This window comes from Acromyrmex echinatior, chromosome 2 (assembly GCF_024713525.1).
Source record: "Acromyrmex echinatior isolate Ae372 chromosome 2, ASM2471352v2, whole genome shotgun sequence".
NCBI classification, from domain to species: domain Eukaryota; kingdom Metazoa; phylum Arthropoda; class Insecta; order Hymenoptera; family Formicidae; genus Acromyrmex; species Acromyrmex echinatior.
This window is the reverse complement of record NC_141853.1, coordinates 3,804,593-3,830,022: the sequence shown is the minus strand read 5'-3', so window position 1 is coordinate 3,830,022 and position 25,430 is coordinate 3,804,593. Positions and strand designations below refer to the sequence as shown.

Sequence of the window (25,430 nt, the reverse complement as noted above, 5' to 3'; positions counted from 1 at the left end):
TATACTTAAAATAGATAATTTTTTTATTATAATCAATCACTATAATAAATTTAAAATATAACTTGCAGTATTAAATTTTTTTAAGGATCATTAGTAACAAAGATAGCTGATCGAATAATTTTATTAATAATTAGTATTTATAGTTAGTAATTTAATAAAATAATAATTTATTAATAATTTTGACTTGACTAATTATTTTATTAGTAATGTTAACTAATTTTTTATCGATGTGACCTAGAAAGATACACAAGTTCGTCGGCAAGATAAATACAATACTCATTAGCCACGTTTAAAATTTGGCAACATTAATTTGCAGTCGGTGCTGTAGCGTATTGCATCGACGGTAAACATCTCGGTACAAAAGTTATTCACGCAAAAATTTGCGCAACGCAATCGAAATACATAGTAATAGCTTATAGCGCGATTTATCGTTTTGGCAATTTCCGCGAAGAGACCGCCCATAAAAACTTTCCTTGACGTGTCGTGCTAATCGAAGTCGCGTAATCGAGCAACGTCCAAGGTCGTTCGAAATAGCTGCTGAAAAACACGAGCTGAGCGGGTAGTTAACGGGCTTAAACTAGGCGAAAATAAAAATTGGAGCGTAGTCAAATGTAAAGAGAGATCAGTAACAGAAGAAGAAGATTAGTGAACGAAACTTTTTACGAGACGAAAATTGAAACAATGATTGCGTTTAGCAGAAAAAGCAATTTTGCGACTGTTGTAAGACTCTTTAATGTGATTTGTTGTAATACATTTAAATCCAGCAAAGAAAAAACTAAAAGCAAAAACTAATCATGTTAAAGAATATTTGCAAAGCTGCTTTTTCTGCTGAAAGCAACCAGTGAAACGTACAAGAAGCAGCGTAAACACTTCCTTTAAGTTTCGTCGTCTCAATTTTTTCCTCCTTGAAGTTTTGTTTGCGCTTTGATCTGTTATTCTACCCTTGCATTCGATTTATATTCCAATTTTATTATTTTCCCCAGGAAAGTCAAATAAAAAAAATTATCGATCGATTTTTTTTCCACCCTTGAGAATCGATTAGAAATTAACACTGAATTATTTTCTTGGTCGCCCCCGAGGGGATAATCACTAGCTGAAATATTGTCTTACAAATTACATGATTTTACATGATTTCATCTGATTACAAATAATTGTTTTCGTTTCATTTACATATGAAATCATTTGGTAAAATATATTTTATTTAACATTATACAATGATTTCTGTTGCACATGTAATTACCGGATTATACAAAGAGATTTCACATGAATTTTGAATGATTTCGAGAACTCTGTCCCACAATTAAGGTTACACCCTCGGTCTTCTCCGTAAATCATGAATTAAACGAGATCCCAAGCTTTGTTTGAGAGCAGCATTTACGTCGCACATTTTACGTCGTTTCATCGATGACTCGCCCCCGCCACTCTTCTTCGTGTTTCGCAAAAACAACCGTTACCGTTGATCTCGTGACGTCAGAAGCAGCGTCGAACGTTCACCGAAGACACACATTCATGCGACGCAAACAGCTGAGAATTTCGGGAGGCGTAGTATTCATCGACCAATCGCATTCGAACGTGACCTCGACCGTTGTAAGTTCTAATTTCTTTTAAAGGGTTGCGTATAATAAAAGGAGGAAAAAGGAAATAAAGAAAAAGAATAGCGGGATTCTTTATTTATTGTCATCGTTAACTAGCGACAGCCAATGAAAACCGTACTTTTTTTCAGGATCGTCCTTGCCAATAGTTGTCGGTAGTTAACGATAACAACAATCATCGATAAAACGATTAGAGAATCTGACTACATGGCTGTCTCTCTGTACTATTCCTTTATTCCTCTATTTTGCGTTAACGCACTTATATTTCATAGATTGAATTCCAAATTCCATATATGTTTCTTGCTCTCTATTCTCTGTTTTCTGTTACTTATTCCTTTTAGACTAATTCTACAATGTGCTTTTGATTTGTTTCTTGTCTCTTGTCTTATTGACCAAAAAGATAAGAAACAAACAGAAACAAACAACAAGAAACAAGAAACAAAGAGCACATTGTAAAATTAGCCTTATTCTTTTATGCAACCCTTAAAAAAACATTTCCTATAACGAGTATCTTTTACACAGAAATGTTTTCTAGATACAAACGCAACTTACATTTAGGTAGTACACAGACTAATTAAGTCATAAAATAATATCGCGTAGGATGTCATCACGACGTCATTTATCACTTAAAAATAAACTTATAAGTGACAAATAAGGTCAATTTCGTTATGATATTATTATATGATTTCTGTGCTGTACTTAACATGTATTGCGTAGGCGGTTGTATGAATAACTACACATTTACTCAAATACGCCCACGTCTTTCACGCCCACGTCTTTCCAAGTAAATGACCTCTAGTTGATGAAAACTCATTATCACTCTTATTAAACGTCGTATATATAAATTCCTAATAAATATATATATGTATAAATTATTCAAGAACTTTTTTTACTTTCATGTACAACGCAATTCCTGTTAATTTATGAAATCAAATTAATTAAATGTCTCGGGAAAGAAATTTTTCATTTACCCGTCGATTAACACCTTTTAATTGTGACTTACTTATTGTTGACAAGATTGTTGTGATGAAGGGTGCTTTCATTTGATGACAAATCGACACAAGTAGTCTATTCTTATTACTTTCTAAATGTCAAGAAAGATAGTCTACTTGTGTCACCAAATGGAAAGTCTCCACCCAATCGTTATATTGTAAGAATCTCGTCTCATGGACAACCTGTTCTACAATATGCTTTTTGTTTTCTGTTTCTTGCTTTTTGTTATTTTTTACATCTTATTTTTTTACTTATCCGGTTTTTTATTTTATATCACCTGGGATAAAAGTTAATGAATTTCGAAAGAAGCAAGAAATACATAGCAAGAAATACAATTGTCGTAAAACGGTTGCAAAGGAGAAAAAAAGCGAAAAGTGAAAAATAAGAAACAGGAAACAAAAAACACATTGTAGAATAGATTTAAGTCACGATTAAAAGCGTCATTAAAAAAAAATTTCAACTAAATGGAAAGCATTCGATAATTTTCTTAGAATATCAAATAGGAGGATGAAAGAACAATAACTATTTTTTTGTCTGTGGACGACAAAGGAAGAAAATAATTTTCAAGTTTTATTAAGAATGTGAATGTGTTTGTGTATTTTTAATCAAATCTCTCAATTGAAAACAAATTTTGTCAGCAGAAAGTCGATAAAATTTTTTTAATTCAATGTAGGATAAGTGCGACAATCTTTATTATATTCCAATCATGCATATCGTATCTGTAAAATCCAAATAATACGTATAATGTCTGAAAGACTTCTTTTAGACATGTATATTAATTGTACGTAAATATAATTTACTCATGTATTATTATGACGGTTATTTGAGCAGAAAGCAATAGTTTGAAAGCAACAGCTGATCCATTCACCCTATCGATAAAGTCAAAAGATCAGAGATCGATTATATAATATGTGGCGATTGCATTGCCACTATCTCGGTTGTACTTCAAAAAAATCTCATCTCGATTAGATGCACTCACCAATCAGTCATGAACATTGTGCAATGGTCTCTGAAAGTTTTTCATTTACGAGTAAAAAGCTTTCAAGAGCCAAGAAAAAAAACCTATTTTTTACTAAAATTTTTTAATAGTCAAATAGTCAAGCTCCTTACAAAAAAGAAAATAATTGCTTGATACAAGTTTCCTTTTAATTGCTTATAAAAATTGCTATCTTTTTGTAAGAGGGAACCATTGCCTGAGTATTGTCATCAAGTTGCTCATAAATCGTTGGGGCAATAAAAGTCGGTAATCCAGAAAAAGATCAGAAGCTGCTTTTCTCAATATTATAAGTAATTTATTTGTTATCTGGGAAGTTTTTTTCAATCATTTTCATCTCTCTAGGTGTACGATAGAGAGATCTGAGAACCTCTCTAGCCTGCAGTTAATTAACACATTTAAAAAATATACGACAAACGTAATATCCTATACAGTACAGAACAATACAGGTCTGTTTTTTATTCCTGCATTCTTTGAACTGATATATACAGTGCATAAATAAGTTAAAGTGAAATACATTATTTGTTTCACTTATTGCACCACGTGCATCAATTCAGAGAATACAGAAATAAAAAATAGACCTAGAAACAACATTACTGCAACGTTTACAATATTACTGCAATAGAAACGCTGGAACGTTATAATGTTGTTACAATAGGTTTGTTCGCGTTGCTTAAAAACCCCAAAATTTGTATACTTAAGTTAGGTTATACTTAAGCTATTTTCATTTGACGCTACGACGCTCATTTTCAGGTAAAACTCCACATAGAGAAAAAGATTTATTTGGATTTAATAAATTTTATTGTATCCAAATAAATTTGTTATTTGGAACGGTCCAAACAAACCAATGTTTGAATCAATAAGTGCGATTGAATTTAAAACAATGTGTATCTTTGTCTTAAATACATTATTTGTTTGAACAGATGTTTATCTTTTCGGTATTTGCGTGACAAACTGTACGGTACAAGTATAATTGATATAACACATAGCACTGCTGTTTAATCCTATTGTTATACATATAAGCCATTGTTTTCGTATTTTTCAAAAAATGTAATGATTGTTCTAAGAAAGCAATTATTTGTATGGAACACTCTATCAATATATTTTGCCATTTTCAAATAAATAATTTGTTTCATTGTTTTTACTTCAAATAATAATGTTATTTCTGTGAAGCAGTAGAGGTTTCTCGAAAACAACAAAATTTTTATTCAAATAATATTTCGTACAAGAATACGTTATTTCAATAAAAAAAATTTTAGTTAAATAAATAGGAATGCAAAGAGATCTTTTTTTCTGTGCAGCCTTAAAACAAAATAAATATATATTCAAGCGTTGAAGAAAGGGTCTAGAACAGAAAGCGAAGATGCTGAATGCAAAAAGCGTAAACAAGGCGGATAGATCTAATATTTATGGGATGATTTGTACTATATGAAATTAGCGAATTCACGATTAGATGCATTAATGCGCACTGGTACATGTTAAAGAGTTAATTTCGTCTGACAATAAGTGTAAAAGTGAAATGCAAATATTTCGAATTATAAAATACACACTTTACTTAACACAATAAAGAGATTCGCGAAAACCTTTCTGTCCTGCAGCCAATTAACATGCTTGAAAAATTTGCCATATGATTATAAATTAATATTATATTAATCTTAAATTTCAATACTAAAAGAAAAATAATAACGGGCCATATCCGAGTTTCTACTGCGGCAGTAGACAAGTATAAATTATAATTAAGCGATAAACAAGCTTGCTATTTAAAATCTAATCTTGCTTGTGTCACGACTTCATCGAGATCTGTCGTTATCTACGTAATTTATAAACATAACTAATAGAAAAGTAATACTGGATTTAATACAATTATTTTTTAATCCAAAGATAATTTCGAATTCAGATAAAATTATAATCACCGTCACTGGTGTTTCAGCTGATAGACATTTAATTGGAAAATTCGCTTCCTTTTCTTTCTACTCTCTCTCTCTCTCTCTCTCACTTCTAGGATAATTCCGTTTCACGTATGATACATCATTTATCTTTATTGTTCACCGAATGTTAAACAAGGATAAATGATATATCATGTACATTATGCGTAAAAACGAAATGTACCTCTAAACTTAATCCCCTCTTGGAACGTTTTCGATATAGTACCTATTGCGAATAAAAACGAAATGCGGACGAAGTAATACGAGAAATACAGAAAAAAGGAAACGAGTGAAAAAGAGAAATGGAAGGCCTTGGACACGTTATCAGGCGCGAGATAATTACATCCTCGCGTTGCCGCTGTATTAGAGAGAGCTTCGGTCAAGAATGACGGTATATCGCGATCACGTGGAGAAACGCATATAAGTATGAAGTGTGACGCGCGGGGCGAGGGAGGGATGACGACCAAAAGAACGGTTAGACGGTAGAGCGGGAAGGGGCAAACTGAACGTATATAACCCTACACTCGCGTCCCACCTCTCAGTTCTACTAGAAGTTCGGACACGTGAGTTTCCGAACAAAGCTCGCGCGGAGAGAAAGTTTTTATTTGTTTGGTGTGCTCGTTGTATGGGTAAGTGCGAAGCGTCGTTCGATCAAAGAAACGCTCGCTTGGTCTCGCTTGAGATGCACGATCGAGTATTATCGAGATTTTAGCGTTCTAATCGTGTTTCCTTTTATTATTTATTTTATTTTACTTTATTTTATTTTTTTTTAGAGATGTTTCACTGTGTGGGAACGATTCTTTTTGCGACATAGAGAAAAACACTTCCTCCTTTCCCCCGCAAAACCGTTCGCGTGGATTATCATTACACGCCCTTTTCCCTCGAAGTCATTGTGTCTCCCCCTCGTGAGTCATCGATGACTCTCGTTCGTATCCGCTGATCACTCGTGTTCGCCGCGCGCGGATAACGGCGGAATAGCGCGCGAACAGAACGTTAGCGAATGTAAATAGCGTGGCGATATTATCCTCCAGGCCACTCCAGGCGAGTCTCCCTCGAGGCTGAAAGGGTCAGCCGCAGGGGGAGAATTCCCCCTGAATTCCGATGTCCCCTCGCGTTTCCGTCGCTCGGCCTTCGGCGATGGCTCGACCGATAGATCTCGACAGTCGTCCCTCTTTCGAGAGGCTTCTGAAGGCTTCGTTTTCCCCGCGTGAATCGAGTTTTTCCGTAGTGGAAATCCCGCGGACGTGACGGGCGTCCGCCTTTCCCTCGCTCTCTGTCGTTTCCGCTCGAGAGATTCGCGGAACGCGAACGGGATCCCGCGAATTTTCCAGCTGGTGACAAAGTGTCACAGCGAAGGTCGTGACGAGTAGACACGTGGCACGCGCTTACGTATCTATTTGGTCGTGTATTGATTCGCCACGCGCGTCCTCTAACAAGCGTACAACACCGCCATGTTGGATACCGAGCCGATGACAAATCCGATCCGCTTCTCCAGACTCATCTCGCAGATCTTGTCTTACGGCACCGTGCTCATCCGTGTGCTCAAATAGCAGTGGACTTACGGTAATCACGGACGCGTCCCCGAGATCGTTTGCCCACGAGTGGCAGCCGCGAGAGAGGAGTAACGTCATCGCGGTAGCGTTGCGTCGCAATTGGAGCCCATCGTGTCCGAAGAGTATTGTCTTAAATGGATATACAAGATTATTCTTATATAATCATTATATAACTCAAAAAAATCTTTTTTTTTTTCAATTTTCTAAAGCGCTTTGTTGGGCTTCCTACTTTTTCTATTTTTTTTCCTCTATATAAAGATCTTTCCATTTCACTTTGAATACTAGAGATTATGAAATAAAAGATTCATTTGAAATAATACATTGCAATTTGTTGCTGAAAAGTAACTCTTTAGAGTATCGCGGTTGTTCAGGGAAATAATTAATCTCTACTTTTATTTTTTATAAGGAATAAAAGATTTTGTTATGTTTGAATGCAGAGCGAGAGAAGAGTATAAAACACGGAGAGAGCCCTGTAGAGCCAATAAGCAGCTGCAGGGACGAGCATGGCTTTGTGCCAACAGTTGGCCGCTGGGGCAGCGAATGGCCGAGTTGACTCGAGACGGCAGAGATATGGTGCCAGCCACAGGGGCAGGCACGCGGGCCCTGGATCAGGGGTGTTCCGCTACCCCTGCCGGTCTGGGCCCATTATGAGTCACCAGCCCTGACCGTCTCCACGGTCGAACAGTATGAGGAATTAGCAGGCAGCGTTGAACTTGAAACGCAACGCTTATTGCGTGAGCATCGCTATGACACTATTGGCAATTTCCTCAGGTATATGAATACAGTTTCTCATTTTATCATTATTCTCGTATTTTGCAAATAATGCGATTTATTAAATTTAATGTGATTGAATGTGATTGTACAGGTTCTACAAGGACTACACTGCAAGTGGAGAAAGTGCGCTGGATCGATTCTACCGGAAATATCAGCCACTGATAACACACGAACACCATACTTGCGTCGGTCTTGGATTTGAATTATTACATCGATTAACAGGATTGAACAAACGATTCCCAGGAATAGCAAGTGGCCTCTATTTAGTATCTTGTGAAGAAGTAAGAAGTGTTTTTCATGTCCTTATTTTAAAACAACAATAACAATCGTATAGTTGTACTATTCAGTATATGATATTCAATAGCTCTTGAAAAAACAATTCTTTTGTCAACTAATTATTTGAAACCTGTAGTCTGTCTTTTTCGTTGAACTTCTTGCATGATTTATCTTTCCTGGTTTTCTGTTTTGCATTAGACAAAAAAAAAGAAAAGACGAACCATGCAACAAGTTTAACTAAAAAGAGCAGATTTAATATGTTTAAATTGCTAATATTTATGAAAAAAATTAATGTTTTTTTTTACAGACGATTGGTGATATCGCCGGCTATGTTGGCGGTCCACCAGCGGCAGATAGCGGCGAAAAAGAGCATGTATTAGTGTGCCTGAAAATCGAGATTGGCGGACGTCGCGGCGTCATGCTACTCGATCCCGGTTACCATGTAGCACGCGTTATCACTGTGATGGCCGATAAGTTATACCCTCATACTGGCTGGTTCACGCAATCTGATGAACCGACTTGTAAGAAAGAGTACAACTACTGTCTATGTGCCGACGATCCTGATTATGTCGAGTGGCATGAGATAAAAACTCGACCTGGTGCCTTGGAGGGGGTGCAAGTAGCTCTCATTTATGTGGCAAGACCATATTTAACTGCCATTGACGTTACAGAACGGAGAAATTTGGTTTATAATCAGAGAAGTCTCCTTGCCAGAGATACTAAAGGTCACGTCACCGCCGGAATATATTTCCCCGTTATACTGGATATGAACAACACACAGACCTTCACAATTTTCTACCAGACTGGTAACGGGAAGAAGCGAGTTAAAATGGCGTTCAATAAGTTCCACGGTTCGCGTAAGGTATATAAATATATTTCTTGATATTAATCTTAAGATTAAATTCAGAAATGTTTTCGGGGATATCTTGAAATTTACAATAAAAATATTTGTTGCAGATAAGTCCTGATACCGAGGAAATGGAGATGATAGCGGAATGTGCTCGACAACTCAATATTTCGCAAGATATCCTGCAAGATATCCTCTCTGCTTTAGCCACTATCATGAATGATTCGTCATTTTTGGCACAGCTGTTGGCTATTAATGCAAGAATTAACACCTTAGCAGAGGATAATTAACAAACAGAAGTTACTCCAACCAATGGAGGGTCGACACAACATCACGTTTTATTATTTCTTTTGCCCGCTTTCCTCTTGCGTTCTTTCTCTTTTATTATCTGTCGTAGCTTATTCGTTCTTTTATTTGTTTTAATCATGCTTTATTACGATGCTACATTTGCATATATATAAGACGAGTCATGCAATCTTGCACTCTTCATTTTTTGGTTGTAGAACTTTTATATATGGAATAATGAGATAAATTATAAAGATTAAAGATTAATGCAATTCAAAAAATGATTTGAATTGATTTAAATAATTGTATGCCGCAAAAGTATAATTATACTTTTGTGTAAATTCATTTTATTTTATATATAAATATTGATCATCAATTTTAGATGATTCACTTGAAATGCATGATTCAGCTTTTATAGCAAAGCGTCGCTTTATAATAAGACTTGTAAAATGTTTTCGATAATTCCGATATTATTTTGCATATGTAATTCAATGAAAACGTTAACAGATACGATCAAATAGTATGATCTACAACACAAACATGTATAATTTTAAATTGACAATTTTATATATTTGCTTTTTTTATGTAGAATGCAACGCGAAATGAAAATCATTTTATTGTTATAACTAAAAAATTTTTAAATATTTTTTTTGCATCTTAGATTTTAGTTTTGAACATGTAAGCTTTTGGGTTCTATGGTAACGGAATAGATCGGTGTGGTAATATTTTCATTGAACAATATTGGCACTAATGCAGTTAATAGATTACTATTTATGTAGAAAAAGGACTGCACTAAAATCATATTGGTACAAGGGAACTATTCTTGTTTTATTCTGTCGCATGCGCGTGTTCGCGCTGCATATCGTTTCTTCTTTAGAATAATGTAATATGTATCTTTCAATTGTACATTAAATTTGACTTTATTTGAATAAATTGTTTGACCGGAAAAATAATGTATTGATAGAATACCTCACCTTAAAAACAAACTCCTATTTTAAAGTTACAGATATCTTTCATCAATACGCGAGTTTAGAGAGAAAATTGATTAAATGAAACATGCAAGGTCTAAAAAATACATTTAAAACAACAAATTTATTATTCCCTTTATACTTTTTAATATATTTAATTGTACAATGATGAAACTAATAGAAATTCATTACCTATCAACGTACGTGACACATTTTCGATTATATTTTAAAAGATAGAGTATATATGAAAATAAGATATGAAAACTTGTAGACATCTTTAATTAATGGTAAAATTTGAGCTACATCTTAAACGTTTCTATCTATTTCCTTCGTGTTTTCAACGCATAACTGAGATTCTACTGATCTTAAATAAATATTCATATACAAAAGAAAAGAAAGAACGTTACTCTGAACTTCGCTGAGCACTTAGTTTACATAGCTATATCAAAATAATAATACTTCTTGTAAGTGAAAAAGATAATTTTTAGAAAAAATAATCGCAAACTTTTTTTGAAACATCAACGTTATGAAAGAAAATATATTTCTAGACTGTTTAAAGTAAACCTCGATATATGAGGTTCCGTACTAGGTATAGAGTAAAGTTCAATAAAGTACATTTACGGATAATAATTAGAGATATTCTAGTTGTCACTAGCAGGAGCAGCGTGACGCTTATTACTAACTTGTCTATCTGGCTTATGTTCACGTTTTCGAGATCCTGATGTATACGGCGACGTTGATGACGCTTCGGCTTTCGAAGACGTTGCGGGTTCTGGAGACTTGAAGCTGCAAGCATATAAATCAACATTATTATATTTTGCATAACATAATAATTAGGAAGAGACAAATCCGAAGAAATTGAAGCGCATGAAGATTCCAATATAATAAAATTATTGCAAAATTGTTGTGCAACGTTTAGATGCAAGAAAAAAAAACAAAAAAAATATATAAGCAAGTAAGCGAATCATGCTCTTGTTCTAGTGATAATAGTGTGAAATTGCTGTAGCGTGTTCCTTGCAAAAATTGCACTTCTTGAAAATAAAAAGAATATGTATATAAGCCCATGTAAGTATAAAAAAAATTACCGTATTCAAAAAAAAAAAATATATATATATATATATATATACACATATATATTTATATATAACTGAATATACAGATATTAACTTTATGTGTGTTACGATCGAAACTGTTGAAATTCGGAAATATTTAGTATTAATAATAAATTATATCATAATTATAATATTAAATTATAACTGATACTTACATAAAAACCTAATACAAGCCTAATATACCTAATATATCTGTATACAGCTAGTAGTTAGAGACTTAGTCTGTAACTCTTAATGACTGTAACTCTACAGTTACAGTCTTTAAGAATTGCAGAATAGGTAATATTAATGTACCTACTATATTAATGTACCTTACAATATTAATGTCAATTAGGATTGAATATATGTAGATATTATCATTAAATTGGAATCAGGGTGCTTTCCCATAAAAGTCGGAATTTTGGAACAGTAATACGACCAATCACAATCATTTTTAGCATATTTCTACTAACAAATGATTCTGATTTGTATTACTTTTTCGAGATTCTGTTTTCCGAAATTCCAACTGTCATGGGACAGTATTCTCATTCTGTAACTTAAGCGTAAAAAAACGTAATTTCTTTTTATTCTAATATGATAGAATTAAATCGATTGTTCTTATTCCAAGTATATAATGTACACTTTCACACACTTTCTAATATCGAGATAGATATTAAAAATATTACTATTCGAAACATGTTAAATATAAGTGCTTGTAATTACAAATTAACTGAAATTGGAATAAAATAAACAAAAAGAAATAATAGAGTGAAGCGCAACGTACTTACGTTGCATAAGCGTCACTGGTGTATACTATGCTTTTAATTTATTAATATTTGCGGCTGTACCTGCAATACACACACAAGACGGTATATTCTGTATCAATTTTAACAGATTCGCTGTATTATGAATTACGTGTTCCACATCTTAATTTAAATATGATTAAGGCTACAGCATTGATAATAATATTAATATCATCTAAAGAATAAAATGCGCCATAAACTAATGTTTAAAAAATGATGACATCAAATAATTTTGCATTGTAACAATAAATATCTTAATGAAAATTACATCCTTAGCTAATGTAATAGAGTATGAGAATAATATTCCTAAAAAATGTCTTACGCCGATATTCATTGAACGTTCTTATTTCAAGATTGTCTTAAGTAATATCTTAAAATGCTAATATGATTTTGTGATTGATTTGACATCTTAAGATTGACAAACAGTCTTAAATATAAGCGCAAACTATAAATACCGATTTGAAGTATTTATGCCTTTTGTAATATATACTATATTAACATAAAACTCGATTGCAAAAGAGACATTACTTGATAATAATTGCGTAAAAATATAAATGTAAATATTAGAGAGCATTATTATTTCAATTTACTATCTATCTATCTAATATAAGCACTGCAATGCATTCTTCTTTTTTTGTGAAAAAAAAATGTTAGATATGTACATGTATAGATATGAAATAGAACACATTTGAAGCTGCGATAAATTATGAAATCATCTATACTCATTACATACACTTATTACATACACAAAATGATAGAAATCTCGATTTATTTCACTTAGGCATAAATTTTTATATAAGTTATAAGTTTTAATCTTTGATATAGTTGACAGAAATTAAACTTACCTTGAAGAAGAAGGTGTACTTTTTACTTTCAAAGGATTTAAGGACCTTACAGCACGTCTAGCAGAAGGAAACCATCTTCTATTAGAATGTCGACTACAAAAGCACAGGACAACAAGACCAATGTAAATAAAAGAAATAAGAAAAATATTCCAGCAAAGAAGCAAATAACAGAATACAGGATAACGGAATAAAGGATAAAATAACAGAGAATAAAGTGATGCTACACATATGAAAAGAACATTTTATAAATTTAAATCATTCTACATATAAATAATGAGCTAGTATTTCTTTTATTTGCAATGAAAGAAGAGAATTACATAAAATATATATACAAACTCTGAATTTATTTAAATATAATATCATTCTTCCTTTTCTTGTTATTAGATCTGATTTCTACAAATTTTCCATATGTATACATATAATAAGATATATAGTGCCTGCCAAAAGTCCCGGGCCACCTGAATTTCTGAATGGATTGAAATATACAGGGATACAACGGGATCGTAAAATCTATCATTGAATCTCAAAAACACCCACCTTAACATTCCCGGGGTGATGGGGGAGAAGGGGGGCTGAAAATCTTAAATGGCATGTGGAATCGAGTGAAGACTCATTTGAAAAGATTTTTCAAGATAAAAACAATGCGGATTAACCAAGATCTCTACAATTTTTTTCCTCAGAGTTATGATCATTTGAACATAGTTATTCAGAAGAAAGAGTTACGTCTCTTGTGTGTGAGAGCGCGCGCTCATCTTGGCTCTTCTTTAATTGAATCGGTTTTTCAGAAACAGTTAATTTTGAAATTGGATCACGGTCAGGATAAGTGGCATTGAATAATTCGGTTACTTTTCGATCTTATCCTGTCGCCATATCCAAATTCACAAGCGACTACATACATACAATATATGTGTATACATGAAATTCCACGTTTCACGTGCGTTTCTGCTCGGTATTACGTAAACAATTTTTTCATATCGTATGCCGGCTACGTATGATATGAAGCAGTAATATTCCCTCAGAGAGCGATACATTATCTTATCTACTTATCTCCTTTTGTTTGCTTTAGTAATTTTCATTCTAATACATTTTATTGTCAGAAAATGCTTTTGACTGATACATGTACACAACAGATGTAATTTTTTCTTCTGAATAATAATGTTCAAATAACAATGATTATAACTCTGCGAAAAAATATCGAAGAGATCTCGGTCAGTCCGCGTTGTTCTCGTCTCGAAAAGCTCTTTCAAACGAGCGTTCACTCGATCCCACATGTCATTTAAGATTTTCAGGCCCCCTTCTCCCCCCATATCCCGGGAATGTTAAGATGGGTTTTTTTATGTTCAATGATAGATTTCACGATCCCGTTGTATTCCTGTAAATTTCAATCCTATATCTCGAAACTATTCACTATTAATTATTCAAGTGGTCCGGGATTTTTAGCGGACACTGTATAGTAAAATACATAAAAAATTATAAATATAGATTTTACTATATATAAATAATACACATACATGCTTTTATAACAATATATATTAAAAAGCAAACATGCACATATTTATTTCAAAACTACATATAGAAAGAAAGAATGAGGATATGTAATATATATAATAAAAAGTATGGCCACACATGATGAAATCCCGTATTTCCATTTATTATTTTCTGGTGAGTCTATATCCAGTTCATATATCTGCTGTGCAAATATAAAATTTGTCAATGCTTTTTATAAATTATTACTAAAATTAATAATTTGTTAATTTTATTAACAAATAAAATAAATGATCAAAATTTAACAAAGTTTAAAATTTAATATTAAAATAATTTCTAAAATATTTACTAAAAATATTTCGTAGAATAGCCAATTAATATTTGCACTCAGATTAATTTAATTTAATAAATATGTATTAGGTGTTGGAATTAATTCGTAGCGTTTTTAATGAAAGAATGTTATTTATTTCACATGAGCATTAAAAAATACATTAATGAAAGTACTTCCCATCACTTGTAAAACGCTACGAATTAATTCCAACACCTAATACATAATAAATATTAATTATAATTGATATTAATTTATATAAAAAATTATTTACATATTTCGTTATATATTAAAATTAAGAGTGGAGCTTTTTCCACTTCTCCCAATAATGCTTATGTTTCTGAACAACACATGTTGATTATTTAAAGGTTGTGTTTGTGCTCTCAAGGAGCAATTATGATTGTATAATGTATAGAACATCATTGCAAAGAAATATTGTTATTGTAAATTTTCATATTATTTTAAAGTAATATGAAACTGTTAACAAGTACTTGAAACTGATGGAATTAGCCCCACTCTATCCTAACATTTCTTTTTTTTCTTTGGATTATGATAATGTAATACTACACATGCTATTGTGAAAAGTAATTAGAAAAAAGATTTAAAAAGTGTAAATATGAAGAAAGTGAAAAATTATATTATGAAATGTATTATTATTATAGTATCATGCAATTTTATAATTTACGAATGCAATAAAAAATGAAGGTTTATATACTCCTACCTTGAACAAGATTTTTACTTGAGTATGTATATATTTAGCCATTCTGTTCTCTAAGATACTGACCTTGTTGGTACATCCGTGGTAGATGGTAAAGCTAACTGTCTCGGAGATGGATGATTAGCCCTGACATTACTAGCCAAATTTGTATCACCAATTGCACCAGCAACACGACGCGTACGTGTTTCCCACTCGTGATTGAAACTGTCTGCTTCTTCTATAATAGATATAAAAACAAACAATTTATATATTATATATTATATAGAAAAAAAAAGATTTTCCTTTATATGTCAAATTAAATTTTTAAGGCCAGAAAAAGAATCAAACCTTCGTCAAGATTAATAAACTCCTGTCGTTCTTCTTCATCACCTTGCACATTTCGCTCTCTTTCGAGGATATGTGCCCTCTCACCAATGTGATGACCAATAGCCATTTTTCTGGTTCCAGTACGAGAATCGCTTACTGTCTTTTTGGTCTCTTTTATGCCACCAGGTGCCATTCTTGTAGACATAGTCTCCTGATAAACTTGTGGCCGACCATCGGGACCACTGGACATAGTCATTACTGATTGGCTCATGAATGAATGACAGTTTCCATTACTTGCCATGTTGTTCTATACATTAATTTGTGTTAAAGTTAAATGTATTTGTAATGATAATTTTAGACCATTAATAATTATTACACAACTACATTAACTATCTTCAATTATACTTACAAAATCAAATGATCTTCCAAAATGAGGATCAAAGAGAGAAACTGGCATATCATTAAATCCTCTACCATAACGTGGCACAAGTGCATTTTGTCCCATCATTTCGAATGGATCAGAGAACATAGAATTCATCATGGAGTTCATTTGCCTCATAGTATGCATGGACGACCTGATCATAAATAACAATCCATAATTTATATATTCTTTTTAAATTTCTGAATTTGCATATGCATGTATAATAATTTTCTTAAGACATGTTAAGAAAGAAATATAAACATGGTATCCAATGAAATCTGGTTCTAATCAATTCAAGAATAATTCCAGGATATTCAGGTAAAAATTCTGATTTTTCCAGAATTTATTCATCGATTAATTTTTATTATTTAAAGCTCCTGAGTACTTACCTCATATTGAATCATATGACTGAAGTGAAGAATGACTATTCAGGAGCCTTAATTGATTTTCATCGATTTGCGCAATATTACATGCTTGGTATTCAAGTTATAATTTTATATGAATGAATTAAAACACTAATAAATTTGAAACAATATTATTTGTTACTTTATAAATAATATCAAACAAACATTCTGTCAACACAAAAGATTTTTTTTTCTATGTTCTATTCTATTTTAGACATTAAATCCAAATTTTCTATTAGTAACTTATTGCATCTTTAAGAAAGAACTTATACCCAAACACAACTCTTTTTTATTTCTTTTTTCACGCTCTAATTTTTTTGAAATAAAAGAATGATAAATTCTAGGCCAACCATGAAATTTCAGAGATTTTCTAGAAATTTTCCAGAATACATAAAATTCTAGTATAATTCCAGAATCCAAAGATATTCAAGGACTGTTGGACACCATGATAAAAGAAAATAAACATGATATATGAGTTAATTGCTATAGAAATCTTTTAATAACATTAATTATATTTAAGGTTAAATGATACAATTTTGAACGTACAATTTCAAATAAATTAAGATTCAATTCTTCAAATTTAAATCCAATTTTTATTTCCTATTTAGTACTCTTCAACATCCTTAAGTACAATGACAGAATTAACTCAAACTTGAACCTTTGAAAATTGAATACTTTTATTTTTTAGAATTATATTATATTCGAAATTGTAATATCTTATCCTATAATAATTATAAATAATTAACAATACATGACACTATAATATATTTTTCAGTAATTTAATATCACGTGTAAACGAGATACAGATTACTAAAGCCATCTATTGGAAAAATAATGGATTTCTTTTTACTACACCTAATATATTATTTTTACTGGATATTGCTAATATTTAATTCTATAATTACAAGTCATACTTAAAAACATAATTATAATCATAGTTATAAATAAATTTTGTTTTTGAATTTATAATGCAAAATATTATTAAAAAATATTTTTAAAAAAATAGAAAAAATTATTAATTAAATCAATTCAAAGATTTTATGTAAAATAAGCTATAAAATAAAAAAGAATTTATATATGTATAACAGAGCTTCTTTTTATTTTATGAATACTACGTATATACGTATCAGAAGATACGGCATTATATATATATATATATATATATATATATATATATATATATATATATATATATACACACACACTCACGCGCGCGTGGGTGTGTATGTGTGTGTGTGTATTTATCGTTTGCACATATTAAAGGTCGGACATGCCCATTAAGAACTTGACTTTGTAAAGAGATGAAAATTATGCCTCTAACTTAAATTTCTCTGAAATTTAACTTCAAACACAGTTATAATGCTAACAATACATTTGACAGATCCATTATGAGCCATTGCACTTCAAATAGAACTGCGATCTCCGGAATAGCATGTATACATATCCAAATGAAATCACGACGGAGAACTCACCCAAAGATGTTAAAAAGATCGTCATCGCCCATGAATGATCCGAACAATGACATTTTGTGAGATGCCTTAGGATGCTCGGGAATTCGAAAAATTCAACTGTGCAATCAATAGAAAATGGATTTTTGACTCTACACGTCAGACACGCGAAAAATGAGAACGAAGAGAATAGCCGAGAATCGTACGCAAGCTTCAGCGCCTTTCTACTCTCGTGGAACTTTCCAGAACTGATCCAGGTGACGGGTGATACAATGAATGACGAAATACATGTAGACGAAACGTATGGGTTAATGTTGGACATTAAGGTATATTTTCATAAACCACTTAAATTAAAGACCCTATGATCAAAGTCTGGCCACGACATAGTCTCGTCGATGATTGGTCCGACATTTTTCTTCAAATCGCTGCAGTTTGAAATGTATATACAATACATATCTATTTTGGCCATGTTCGTATATTACTGTCAGTTAATACTGAAAATCTATTTCCGTTACGTGTATTATACTGTTAACAACTGGCCGTAATATATGAACATGGCTTGGATCCCAGCTTGGATCATAGCACAAAACGTGCAGCAATATCGCTGTAATAACGTTGCAATATTGCTGCAACATGTAATATAGAAAATGCATTTCCTATCATGGAAATATTTTCATTTTACACTATACAATTCGTTTTATAGTTTAATTTTTATTTTTATGTTAAAAAAAATCTGTAAAAAAACAAAAATTATTTTATTTAAAAAATAAGAAATATTTTATTTATATTCATAAGATACAAATTAATTCAATGAATGAATCAAATTCAAGAAATAAAACTTTTTTGAATGCATGATTTAAAAGTTATTTGTCAGGAATTTGATATAAAGGGCTGTAATAAATTCAGCATGCCAGCCAATCATAAATAATTAAACAGCATAAAGCATTTTATTAAAACATTTGTAAAGTATTTGTAAAGCTTTATTTTTTAAAGCATTTTTATAAAGTATTTGTAACATCGCGTTGATCGTACTCTTCTTTTAGGAGAATGGATTGAAATGAATTAGAATGGATTCAAAGGAGAATAAGAAATTTTGCATTAAGTAATTCTGAATTGAATCAATCGCTGAATCGCTGAATTAATTGCTGTTTGATCGAAGTCGTCCATAGATACGCGAAGACGAACAAAATGGCGGATTCGTTAGAAAAATTATTCGTCACACGAGAAAAGAATTTCATCAAACAAAATATCCTTCGCGCGAAACGTTCTTATCCGGCAGAACCCAAACAACGATCCGTCGACACTCGTTATGGCGACACGCATGATTTAAAGAGGAGCGGATTACTTCCGGTTTATGTGCACAAAAAAGTATGAGTATCACGTGTGCGGAGCAAGATACTCCTGCTGCTCGTTTTCGTGTTATTTTTCGCTGTTCTGGATAATTATTTTTGGTTTTTAATGACGCTTTCTAAATTGATTTCTAGCTATTTTGGAAAAATCGCCTCTTTTTGCATGTATTTATATAAATCATAAATCAATTAGCTGCGAGCGTTAATTGTGACAAGTTTTAGTTATGAAACAATAATTGTAGCTTATCAGTAAACATCAACAATTACATCAATGTTATAATTTTCTACTCAATCACGTAAGTGTCACGTGCATATATGTATTATATTTAATGCGATGAAAGATCTCAATTTTAGTAAAATAGTCCCGCATTGAGATGTTTGTTTCGCTGTCTTGTCAAATTTCCTGATTGTAGCAAAAAAAAAAGATTTCGCTGAAAAAATATTTTATAAATTATTAAATCATAGAATATGTAATATTATCGCTTCCAGGAAGTGATGTAGCAGTTGAATGATTTTTCTCTCTGCAATGAGCAAAGAATGGGTAACGGAAAAAACTCTTATTTTGAATTTGTATTTTAAGAGTTTGTATATTTTAATATCAATAAAATACAAAAATTAATTTTGATTTTTCAGTTGCCAAGAATTTTATATATATTTCTTAAAAATTTATCTTTTTTATTAAAACAGATAATTTTGAGTAATAAATATAAATAATTGTTATCCCTTAAAAAATAAATTGCTGTTATTAGGGATCATAAAATTATAAGATACCGGATATCGGACATCCGATGCCATATTTTTTTCAGATATCCAATATCCAGTTGGATATCCGGTAGGGCAATTATTCGACCGGATACCGGGGAAGGATATTTCCTTGGATATCTGATCGGATATCTAGAACAAGGCTTCCAAAAAAAGGGAAAACAAGAAAAGAAACAATAATAATTTTCTTTATCTTCCCAACGTGAAAATAAAAAGAGAAAAGAGAGATGAATTGTGCATGAAGTTTAGCTAAAAAAATGAAATTCTGTATTAACAATACAAATTTTCAATATAAAATTTCAGCCAGATATAATTAATTATAATATTATTGAATTCTAATGATATCCAGTTATCGGATAGTAAAAAAATACCGAATATTTCCCGGATATCCGATGCATCCCTAGTATTATATACTGAGAAAAAATGTACTAAATTTTTACTAAATAATTATTTAAATAGCACTAATATATTATTTATAAAAAATAAATATTTGCTAAATATAATATACAAGTTAATAGTTCTTGTACTAAATAAATATACATTTACATTTAATAAATATTCAATTGACACTATTTATATATTTTTAACAAATATTTATTAAAATTTAGTATATTTTTCTTTCAAATGTATTTATCTTATATGCATCTTATTTCTTTTACTTAACAAAGTTTCCCGCTTTAGATCCGAAAATGTCTGGCCACATTAGTTAATTATATTACATTTATATCGTTGAATGGGAAAATCGATGTAATGCTACTGTTAATTTGTGTTTGTCAAATTAATATTTCATTTTTACGATCAATATTTTTCAGAACTATGGAAAAATACCGAGATGTATCGTGAAAGTCTATACGAGAGCAGAGGCGGCTGAACCGTTTAATGGAGATGAGATACCAAAAGTATCAGCGTGCCGATACATCGACGAGGAGGAACGAAAGAAGCTGCTGGATGTATGTATCTGATTGGATATCTTTGCTCGGAGTTTCCACTTAATTTGGACGGAAGTGACCGAGTACATCCGGAAACAGGGCATGAAGCAAAGATGGGAGGAAGCGATGCAGCGATTCCGGAAGTTGCCATTCCTCGTGGACACGATGCCGAAGGCGCAGAAGAAAGCGAAGCTGGAGCGCGAATTGCAACAACTTGAAAAAGACATAGCAATTATCGAACAACATTCGCATATATATGTTTATGACGAAATGATTAATGCACAAAACTGACATCTAACGTCGATATACCGAAAATCTATGTTAGCAAAAAAAATTAACTTTCAAACTCCTGGAATTCTTATAAATTATATATACATACATACACGTGTGTGTGTGTGTGTGTGTGTGTGTGTGTGTGTGTGTGTGTGTGTGTGTGTGTACAATACATATGTAAAAACACAAAAGATTTCAATGCACAATAAATGAATTGCTTTTTCTATATAACGTTCTCTTATTTCAAAAATGACATCACTAAAAAAAATTAATTTAATTAAATAAGAATTCTTTATATATTCGGTCAAAGCACATCTTAGTGTTTAAATATTTCTATATGAATTTTACATAATTTTGCAAATAGGATGCTGAAATCATTTTTGGCCTTGAAACATTTTATCCCATACAGCACAAAAGTTGCAGCAATATCGCATGTTGCAACTATATTGCAGTGTTCTTCAACGATATTGTTACAAATTCTGTGCTGCATGGAATCCACGCCGTGTTCGTATATTACTTCCAGTTATCAGTACAGTATATAATATATACGTAACGGAAACTATAGATTTTCAGTACTAGCAGTCAACTGGCAGTAATATATGAACATGACCCGGGTTGATATCAAATTTTTTATTTAAATAATACATAAAATTTTGTGGAATTTAACTTGGCGCCAGTTATACAATTTACGTCGACATATATCGGCTGCCCAGTCAGAAATGATAATAAAATCGACATCGAATTAACATTTTTAGTACTGACAATAAATTTGGAACACAGTCATGATTACATACTATACTACATCAATGGTTTCCACCAAGGATTTAAACCGGATCAGAATGTAAGAACCAACCAATTACAGTCGAGCATTCCCCTGTCGTTCGACTGTAATAAGGGAATACTCGACTGCAATTGGTTGGTTCTTACATTCTGATCCGGTTTAAACTCTCGATGGAAATTAGACCAGTGGCTACGTTCAGCGGATTCAACAGTTGAGTGAACGTTCGCTGTTATTGGTGTATTCTTTTAGATCCAATCAGCATTTTAGAGATCTGAAAGAATATACTAATAATAGCGAACGCTCACTCAACTATTGAGTCCGCTGAATGTGCCCAATATCTCACGCATAATGCTTTTTCATACATTTATAGGATTTTGTGAATTACATTTCTATGCCTTTTAATATAAGAAATTTCAATTTTTTATGGGTCACTAATTACTCAATTCAAAATTCTGGATAGGAAATGAATAGTTTTTCAATTTAATTTATAATTAAATCTAAAATGAATTCAAATTTAATCAATCTATTTTAAAATCCATTCTCATTTATGAGGCAGAACCAGAATAGTAACATATCTGCACTTATTAAATTGACAAACCATTAATTAATAATTGTTGATGCTAATAAGAGCATCTTTATAGTTATAAATGCTTAAATATTAATAATTAAATGTCAATGATATGAGAATCTTAAATCCTTATCCACATCCTCATCTTTTATTTCGCGGGAATAATCCTTCCCTACCACATTTTCAGCGGTGACATCATTTAGTGACATCGATCGTACTCTTACCACGGAGAAGATGTCGACGTAGAGGCGCGACTCCGTGGTCGACGACGGCGGTTGAAATCGATCGGACCAATCGCAACATCCGTTCGCAACGGACGATAATAGAATAGACTAGCAAGGGAAAAACAGGCAAAACGTCGATACGCAGTCCTGCAGCCCTCCTTTACAGCGATTGTGTTCCAGCTCCGTTGAGTCTGCCTGTTGGAAAATATTGTTGTTTCTCGAAGACTTTTGCGACAGATTCACGAAGCTATTTCAAAATGGTAATTAAATTCATTGTACGGGTACGAAAATTTGCATAATTCGTTCCACGATCGCGACACTGTCTCGCAATTTTGCGTTAATTTGATGATCACCGATGAAAATAATTTTCGAAACGATTTATTTGAGGTATACTCACTCCACACGAATGGATATGTCCTAAAAATCATTTATCTTGCAGGGTAATGAAAGTTCGCTGCCTATGGAACTCTGTTCAAACTGTAAGTTGTCAGGAATGTCTTGACTTTTACTGGATCTATCTCAAAGTAACCTGATCTGATTTGTCTGATTCTAAAACAAGATAGGCAACACTATTTTAGAGATATATTGTATCCTCAATGAAATGAATTACACAAATAATTCATATTATTAGAAATTCAAGCATTGATGATTAAAAATTTATTAACTTGCATGGTCTTGATGTTATTTTGTGTAAATATGATTGTAAATTGTTCTTCAGTCGATGTAGATGAGATTAGAAGATTGGGGAAAAGATTTCGGAAGCTAGACTTGGATAATAGCGGAGCACTCAGCATCGATGAGTTTATGTCCCTGCCTGAGTTACAACAAAACCCGTTAGTGCAGCGTGTAATTGACATATTTGATGCAGATGGCAATGGAGAAGTAGATTTTAAAGAATTTATTCATGGAGTGTCTCAATTCAGCGTTAAGGTAGATTTCGTTTTCTTATAGAAATTATATTTGTGTTTTTATACATAATGCTAATTTGCAGGGTGACAAAGAGAGCAAATTACGATTTGCATTTAGAATTTATGATATGGATAATGATGGTTACATAAGCAATGGAGAGCTTTTCCAAGTACTAAAAATGATGGTAGGCAATAATTTGAAAGATACACAATTGCAGCAAATTGTTGATAAAACAATACTGTTTGCTGACAAAGATGAAGATGGTAGGATTAGCTTTGAAGAATTTTGTTCTGTAAGTAATACATTTATATCTTGTAATGTGAACAGCATATCATATACTTTTTATTGCTGTTTCAGGTTGTTGGCAATACAGATATTCATAAGAAAATGGTAGTTGATGTTTAAGTGACCAAAATTTGTGAAAAACTTAATTTCTAAAACGTGGTATGTTAATTGAAATCTATAAATTAATAATCTATTAACAACAGATTTATGGGATAGTTCTAACAGAGATCTGTTTAGAGTGAACTTACACAATTATTGTTCTTAAGTCTTTGATCATTACAAGTCTATCCAAATGAAAAATTTTCATGGTATGCCAGACTAATTTAGTGTGGCACATGAATGTTAGATCTATGTGATACAGTCATTTTGGTGTCGTTAAAGATAACCTGGAACCCAAATTATCTTGAGCGTTCCATTAAAAATAAAGACCAGCAATGTGATCTTATAATTAACAACCTTTAACTGACATATTAAGTTATTTAATGCTGCATGGTTTCCAAGATTTTCTTCGAAAATTTGTGGCAGAGTCAGTCTTCTCAGCGCCTGTCGAAAAGGATTTTCAGACATATAGATGCACTTTGTTCCTTTTAATAATTCTCCGTGGAAAAGCACGAAAGTAAAATCAAATCGCATTATTAATATAATCATCATACCATGAAACCTATTATATTTCCGTCATTGTTCAAAAAGTAATTGTTAATATCTTTGACGTTTTAATATCGTTAAAGATTTCATTCGTCGGCGAGTTCTTAAGAATATTTACTTTTAAACTAATATCTTAATATATTAATATTCATAAGTATTAATATATTAATATTTTGAAAAAGTTACAAACATTTAGATAAGCCAACTATTAAAATGTATTTATGTTATATAATAAACAATCACGAATTGTGCATTCGGAATATATAGTGAAGCGGAGTTTTGCGAAGTTACATAAAATATTAATTTTATCAACCTATGAGTCTACTTGGTTAGCCTTTGTGTGTATAAGATGTGTGTGTATAAACTGTATGTTGGTATTGAATTGTCAATTTGGAATTTTCGAATGTACGATTTATTTATTTATTTAGATACATTTATTTATTACATATACAATGATTAGAAAAATATTATAATTTATCTTTCTCCAGATATATTAAGATATTTATAATACAAATAAGTTTATTTTATCATTGTTAATTGTTTCTATGTATACTTACATGTTACATGATCTATTATCATATGTCTAATTAAAGTTTAAAATTGTGAAATATATTAAGATTAATCTATTATAAATATGTACGTTCATTTT

At 31.8% G+C, this 25,430-nt stretch overlaps 5 protein-coding genes across 10 annotated transcripts; 4 read left to right on the top strand and 1 right to left on the bottom strand.

Annotated features, from left to right (window-relative positions):
• Positions 1-5,964: 5,964 nt before the first annotated feature.
• LOC147910410 (uncharacterized) lies at positions 5,965-7,611 on the top strand (the record flags this gene model as incomplete). The annotated part of the gene is made up of 2 exons (XM_087403599.1): positions 5,965-6,067; positions 7,495-7,611. Coding segments are annotated over 2 exons (219 nt in total), but the record flags the coding sequence as incomplete, so codon positions are not given.
• Positions 7,612-7,694: 83 nt separating this feature from the next.
• LOC105145389 (uncharacterized) lies at positions 7,695-10,192 on the top strand. Its single transcript, XM_011054888.2, has 4 exons — positions 7,695-7,828; positions 7,923-8,112; positions 8,415-8,969; positions 9,065-10,192. Exons 3-4 carry the CDS (start codon positions 8,526-8,528, stop codon positions 9,242-9,244), a joined length of 624 nt encoding a protein of 207 aa, XP_011053190.2. The 5' UTR covers positions 7,695-7,828; positions 7,923-8,112; positions 8,415-8,525; the 3' UTR covers positions 9,245-10,192.
• A 138-nt stretch (positions 10,193-10,330) lies between these two features.
• Positions 10,331-18,331, bottom strand: Mlf (myeloid leukemia factor). Of its 5 annotated transcripts, none has more exons than XM_011054226.2 (7): positions 18,081-18,331; positions 16,193-16,358; positions 15,805-16,090; positions 15,544-15,694; positions 12,947-13,039; positions 12,087-12,146; positions 10,900-10,993 (listed from the first exon to the last, which is right to left on the bottom strand). In XM_011054226.2, the coding sequence occupies exons 1-6, from the start codon at positions 18,131-18,133 to the stop codon at positions 12,128-12,130; spliced, it is 768 nt and encodes a 255-aa protein (XP_011052528.1). In that variant the 5' UTR covers positions 18,134-18,331; the 3' UTR covers positions 10,900-10,993; positions 12,087-12,127. The 5 variants fall into 5 exon arrangements, with proteins under 5 accessions (XP_011052511.1, XP_011052513.1, XP_011052521.1 ...); XM_011054235.2 differs by having other exon boundaries at positions 12,947-13,003; XM_011054209.2 differs by lacking the exon at positions 12,087-12,146 and having other exon boundaries at positions 10,331-10,993.
• A 599-nt stretch (positions 18,332-18,930) lies between these two features.
• Positions 18,931-21,600, top strand: LOC105145380 (enkurin). Of its 2 annotated transcripts, XM_087402794.1 has the most exons (4): positions 18,931-19,424; positions 19,648-19,701; positions 20,980-21,117; positions 21,196-21,600. In XM_087402794.1, the coding sequence occupies exons 1-4, from the start codon at positions 19,245-19,247 to the stop codon at positions 21,385-21,387; spliced, it is 564 nt and encodes a 187-aa protein (XP_087258920.1). In that variant the 5' UTR covers positions 18,931-19,244; the 3' UTR covers positions 21,388-21,600. The 2 variants fall into 2 exon arrangements, with proteins under 2 accessions (XP_087258920.1, XP_087258921.1); XM_087402795.1 differs by lacking the exon at positions 19,648-19,701 and having other exon boundaries at positions 18,933-19,424.
• Positions 21,601-22,915: 1,315 nt separating this feature from the next.
• On the top strand, positions 22,916-25,414 carry LOC105144936 (calcineurin subunit B type 2). The gene is made up of 5 exons (XM_011054202.2): positions 22,916-23,202; positions 23,382-23,421; positions 23,661-23,872; positions 23,934-24,143; positions 24,209-25,414. Exons 1-5 carry the CDS (start codon positions 23,200-23,202, stop codon positions 24,254-24,256), a joined length of 513 nt encoding a protein of 170 aa, XP_011052504.1. The 5' UTR covers positions 22,916-23,199; the 3' UTR covers positions 24,257-25,414.
• Positions 25,415-25,430: the final 16 nt, after the last annotated feature.

What these genes read in the sequence shown, in the direction of transcription:
- LOC105145389 (XM_011054888.2), top strand. Translation starts at nt 8,526, where the DNA reads ATGCTACTCGATCCCGGTTACCATGTAGCACGCGTTATCACTGTGATG. An exon ending in AGTTCCACGGTTCGCGTAAG is followed by an intron (nt 8,970 to 9,064) that starts GTATATAAATAT and finishes TATTTGTTGCAG; the next exon opens with ATAAGTCCTGATACCGAGGA.
- Mlf (XM_011054209.2), bottom strand. Translation starts at nt 18,133, where the DNA reads ATGTCATTGTTCGGATCATTCATGGGCGATGACGATCTTTTTAACATC. An exon ending in ACCACGGATGTACCAACAAG is followed by an intron (nt 13,040 to 15,543) that starts GTCAGTATCTTA and finishes GTGCTTTTGTAG; the next exon opens with TCGACATTCTAATAGAAGAT. An exon ending in AGTACACCTTCTTCTTCAAG is followed by an intron (nt 10,994 to 12,946) that starts GTAAGTTTAATT and finishes ATATGCTTGCAG; the next exon opens with CTTCAAGTCTCCAGAACCCG.
- LOC105145380 (XM_087402794.1), top strand. Translation starts at nt 19,245, where the DNA reads ATGGCGGATTCGTTAGAAAAATTATTCGTCACACGAGAAAAGAATTTC. An exon ending in ATAATTTTCTACTCAATCAC is followed by an intron (nt 19,702 to 20,979) that starts GTAAGTGTCACG and finishes AATATTTTTCAG; the next exon opens with AACTATGGAAAAATACCGAG. An exon ending in AACGAAAGAAGCTGCTGGAT is followed by an intron (nt 21,118 to 21,195) that starts GTATGTATCTGA and finishes ATCCGGAAACAG; the next exon opens with GGCATGAAGCAAAGATGGGA.
- LOC105144936 (XM_011054202.2), top strand. An exon ending in TATGGAACTCTGTTCAAACT is followed by an intron (nt 23,422 to 23,660) that starts GTAAGTTGTCAG and finishes ATTGTTCTTCAG; the next exon opens with TCGATGTAGATGAGATTAGA. An exon ending in TGTCTCAATTCAGCGTTAAG is followed by an intron (nt 23,873 to 23,933) that starts GTAGATTTCGTT and finishes GCTAATTTGCAG; the next exon opens with GGTGACAAAGAGAGCAAATT.